This window comes from Neltuma alba, unplaced genomic scaffold, assembly GCF_004799145.2.
Source record: "Neltuma alba isolate B1F8T4 unplaced genomic scaffold, ASM479914v2 tig00002522_pilon, whole genome shotgun sequence".
NCBI classification, from domain to species: domain Eukaryota; kingdom Viridiplantae; phylum Streptophyta; class Magnoliopsida; order Fabales; family Fabaceae; genus Neltuma; species Neltuma alba.
In genome coordinates, this window is record NW_021632897.1 from 4244 (window position 1) to 9541 (window position 5298).

At 34.6% G+C, this 5298-nt stretch overlaps 1 protein-coding gene across 1 annotated transcript; it reads left to right on the top strand.

The window, feature by feature from the left end:
• Positions 1-3562: 3562 nt before the first annotated feature.
• Positions 3563-4926, top strand: LOC114731157 (uncharacterized). The gene is made up of 2 exons (XM_028918284.1): positions 3563-3619; positions 4261-4926. The coding sequence occupies exons 1-2, from the start codon at positions 3563-3565 to the stop codon at positions 4924-4926; spliced, it is 723 nt and encodes a 240-aa protein (XP_028774117.1).
• Positions 4927-5298: the final 372 nt, after the last annotated feature.

The following is a 5298-nucleotide window of genomic DNA, read 5'->3' on the forward strand; positions in this document are numbered from 1 at the left end:
ACATAAGGAAAAACTGAATCCCCTTACCTTATTCCTCTTGTAGGTTTGAACTTCTCATCAGAAGGTTCGTTGTTCTATAAATCATTCTTGAGGAATCAATGCAAGCTTGGATAACTTCAAGCAATTTTCCTTCACTTCCAGCTTCTTGCAAACAATATTCTAGAACAAATCTCCTTTTAAGTCTCTCATGGGACTTTTTTAGATCAACTTTAATCGCAAGAACTCCGTTCTTAATTCGATTTCTCATTTCACATGAAATGAGTAACTTCATGAGCCACTATAGTATTGACACTTTATCTTTCGGCAATGAAACTACTTTGGTGTTCCTGTCTACAATCCTTTTTAACTCTTGTGGCCAACATTTTGGTAATAATTTTGTAGCTTATGTTGCATAGGGATATGGGTCTATAATCTTTCATCTGCTTAGGTTTGTAAATTTTTCGAATAAGGGCTAAAGAAGTGTTGTTGAGGTCCCAGATGCTCCTAAGCCTTTCAAACACATTCTTAACCATATTACAAACATCAGGACTCAAAATAGATTTGTCAAAACTAATGATAAAAGAATGTTTGAATACCATTTAAGTAAATGGCATTCTAAATTTCCTAATCAGACACTTTTTAGGGCATCATTTTTTAGGGCATCATTTCTGTTTTTCCTTCTTCTGATAGCCGTTGTAGCGTGGAAAAATTTTCTATTCCTATCATCCTATTTCAACCAATGGCGTCTTGATTTCTAGTGCTGGAGTAATTTTTCCTGATGAGTCAATACTTTACCATATTCCTTCCATAATTCAATTTCCCCTTGTCTGAGATACTGGCTGCCCTTTCTGGTTCTTGCTTTATCAATCCCATCTATTTTCTTTTCATGGGGAATAATGTTGACTAGTACTCTTCTCAAGTCCCATTCCTCTGCTTCCTTCTCAAAGCTTTTAATTTTCTTTTTAATGTTCTCCGATTGTATCAATTTCCAGAAGTTGTGCTATTTGAATGCAGTCCCAGAAATGTCTCATACTGGTAGAGTTAGGAGGTGAACCTCACAATTTAGCAGCAACCCAATTTATCATTGACACCCATACAAAAATCATTCATTCTGCAGAATCTACATACCGTCCTTTCAAAAGAAGCCATATATATACATATATATATATATATATAATTCAGTGTCTCTTATGCTCCCTCTTCAGAATTCACGTTCTCTCATTCATTTTCTTTCCTCATCAGATGGATCCAACCCCAAGCAATGGACACTATCCTTCTTTTGGATTTTCTTCGCAGCAGAAACAACAAATTTATATTCAAAACTTCTTTTAGCTTGTGTTTGGTGTACGTGGAACACGGCACAGGATAAGTACCAACACACAGACAAATTTTTTTATTACTATTATTATTATACATCAATATCTATTATATATTCATCATGTATAGTTATAATACAATATATACTTCCTACTACGTGCATATATGTGTGTGTGTGTGTGCAATGCCTGTTTATATATATTTATCTATATCATATCAGTTGTATTTATTTGTGTGTGTACCCTTTTCACAAAAAATGATCAACGTGATGCTTCTAATAAGCAAAACGTACGTTGATCCTAATTATCTTGCTAATGAATTAAAATGAGAGCCTCCTATATATAATTTAATTTGATTATTAATAAAGTTGACTGCATGATTAGTACCTGGGATCTTTAGTTTATATCTTGTGGTAAATATTAATGAAAAGTCTGTGTGTTGGCAAGAGGATGAGGCAAATGGAGAATAAAGTAATGGAAATGAAGAATGAGAGACAGAGAGACAGGGAAGTTAGTGAAGGAGGGTGGCATGTTGGGGCTGATGTTATAGGGATGTGAGGCAAGCTGGGATGTGAAGTAGATCTGTGTTAGGGTTTCTGTGTGCACAAGGAATCAAATAGGACTTGTGAGTTCGGTATAGCCAGCTCATTTTCTTCTCTCTTTTTTTCCCCAGTTATATATATATATATATATATATATATATGCTAACTTTCAATTAGGGTTCTAGCTCTTGGCCTACCTCTGTCTAGCTATGTACCCTTTGTTTTTATATATAAATTCCTCTAACAAGTTGTTGATAGATCCATCTTTCTGGTTTTTCTGTTTCAAGCATGATTATTTTCTCTCTGTTTTTTTAATCTTACATCATATATTTAGTTGAGTCAGGAAGGAAAACTTAAGATTAGGACAAGGATACATCCTTCAGGGCTTAAACAACACTTAAAACCTGCAAAAGATAATATCTCGAATTAGCTAGTTAAAGCTTAGTTATACTGAGTTAAAATTTACGAACTAAGTTACAAGTAAATCAAAATTTTAAAGACTAAAAGATTAAAATTTTTTTATATTAATAATATTAACTAATGAGTTTGGTGGTTTACAGAGTTATAGGATTATAGTTAAAGACACTCCCTTTTATAAAAGCATTGTTCATGTTACGAATGAACCTGCATTGCATGTGTTTGTAAGCCTAACAACATTGGTTTGCTTCTTAGTGGCCTAATTAACATGTTTGATATTTTCTTAGACAGACGTCAATTCTTAATAAATATTGTCCAAACTGAAATTAATTTGCAAGAAAATCAAGGTCAATAAACAATAATAATTAAAGCCATATAAGTAGGAATGTCACATAAATTTTATGATTCATGAATATCACAAGATTATATTGAACAATTCTTAAAATTCATCTAATTAATAAGCTACAAATACATGAGGGGGAAAAATCCAATAATACAACTTAATTATGTTTAAATTGATCATCTAAATCATTTGAGTGAACCCACATGGACCCATATATATACATATATATATATAGGTGAGCCCCACCTTTATCAGCTTACTTGAACAATCAAGGGAATCTAAATCTATGCATCGAACTATTAAAGTTTTTTTCCTTCAAATAACGATTATATGATAATTAACATTACTAAAAAAAAAAATTAAGATTCCAGCTGTATTAGATCCTAAAATGAGGAGAACCTTTTTTAGTATGATTTTTTAAAAAAATTCACAAGACTTAGACACTTAAAATTAATTAATTCCTTCTAATCTATTTAAATGGCCATTAATATCATGATTATTGCATTAGTCATTAATAAAGAGGGACAATGTTTGATATCTATAAATATATACTACCTCTATATTTCTTAAAATATCCTTACTAATCAAGTGTACTGGCTAGAACTACCATTATTAGAATGACTACCTTGTGAAAAAATACATAAATGTGAGAGACAAAGTGAATTGGAGTTTTATATTTAGGACCAAAATAAAAATCAAATAATATCTTATATTAAGAATCGGAGGTAGTAATTAATATTTAATTGCACATATATATACATGACAAAGCAACGAGATTTAGCTTTCTAGGTGCAGAGGTAGTTAGAAGACACAGGACCTACCATGTGGCCAAAAGTAATTATACACCCACACACAGACACACACACACACAATATACATATATATAAGCAGAAAAGCGTTCTCATCGATATCAACTTCCAAAAGTTGAAGGCAGAGGAATCTCAGTCAGTCACAGAAGAGACTGTATGGCTTCCTGGTCTGCTGAAAATGCCACCAAGGCCTATCTTTCTGCTTTCAAAATGGTGAGTCTTTAATTTCAATCTCCTCTAATAATCTTGGCACACCACTAAACAGTCTTTATCAGGTCCCCGTACCAGTTATTTGTTTCTGATATGGTTTAGATTTTGCCAAATAATCATAGGATTTAAGTGTAAGTTTGAACTGAGGAAGACTTAGACTATCTCTTCCACTGTTAGTCCTTTCTTCTTCTTCGTCTGGGCTTCACTCGACTCACAATTTTAACGTATCCTCTCCTCTAGCTTACGCCGCCATACATGAAAGCATCAATCTTTAAACAAACAATCCATCACAAACCATAAACATAAAAAAGCGACACCATGCAGACGGATATATTATATTGATGTCTTTAGCGATTATCGAAGAAAGAAATAATGTGGAGACGAAGAGATTGTGGGGCCCATTCTTTTCTAGCTTTTCCCTCATCACCTCCTAACGCATACGCATCATGGTGGAATTATTCATCAATATATCAATATATATACATGTATATATAAGTTACAAGGTGTCGCATTATTTCTCTGCACAACTTCTTCCTTAAGCTGCGTGCTCACTTATAACCAGTTTGATACACACCCATTTGCGTTATAAAACGATGAGATCAAACTATTCATAATGGGTTTTTCAACTTTTTTGGTTGAATCAGGGTGAAAGAAGCAAGGAACCAGACGTGACAGAGTTCATATCAGCGGTAGCAGCAGGAAACAACGCACAAACAATGGTGGTGACTTCTGCGTCAGTCCCAGACTCTGCAATCCTACTAGCCATGGTGGCGGCGGCTCACCAAACTGAAGGCCGAGTCATCTGCATCGTGGGCAGGGCCGACCACCTTAATCCCACAAAAGCTTCTCTGGGCAACATCCTCGTCGCAGGTCAAGTGGAGTTCCTCATCGGAGAACCTCAGCATCTGCTAACATCATCAGAGCCATGTAAGAACGCAGACTTCGTACTCGTCGACTGTGAGATTGAGAACCACCAAGAGATCTTCAACGCCGTGTGTATGGGGAAGAAGAAGAAGGGAAGTGGGACGGTGGTTGTGGGGTACAATGCGATGAAGTACTGCAAGGGGACGACTTGCTGGGGAAATTGTGGGACAAGAACTCAGTTATTGCCGATAGGAAAAGGGCTGCTTGTGACGAGGTTTGGGGATTTTGGAGGGAATAATGATAATAATGTTATTGGGAGTAGCAAATATTGTGCAAGTGGATTGCGAAAATTTAGGAGTCGTTGGGTTGTGAAGGTTGATAAATGTACTGGCGAAGAACATGTTTTTAGAGTCAGATTGCCACATGATAAGGTTGTTCCCGCATGATTATATGTATTCAACAAGATTCGATCACTATGAAGATTTCAAACATCCAAATTTATTTCGTTCAAGGACTTTAGTGATAAGAGATGCAATTTTTTTAGAGAGACTCAAACAGAAGAGGAGAGACCACATAAATATATATACATATAGCTAAGTGTTAAAATAGAAAAGATGTAGCTTCATATGTTTTAATGAATCACAGAGAGGTACTAAGGGGGAGTTTGGAAACCTTTTACAATGATTTGCAAAAAGTGTTTTTACGCAAATCAAAACAAAATTTTTCTCTTATATTTATTTTGCATATCATAAAATTATTTTTCGAAAGCTAATCCAAACACCCATTAATACATATTTGAAAAACAGAAATAAAGGGTA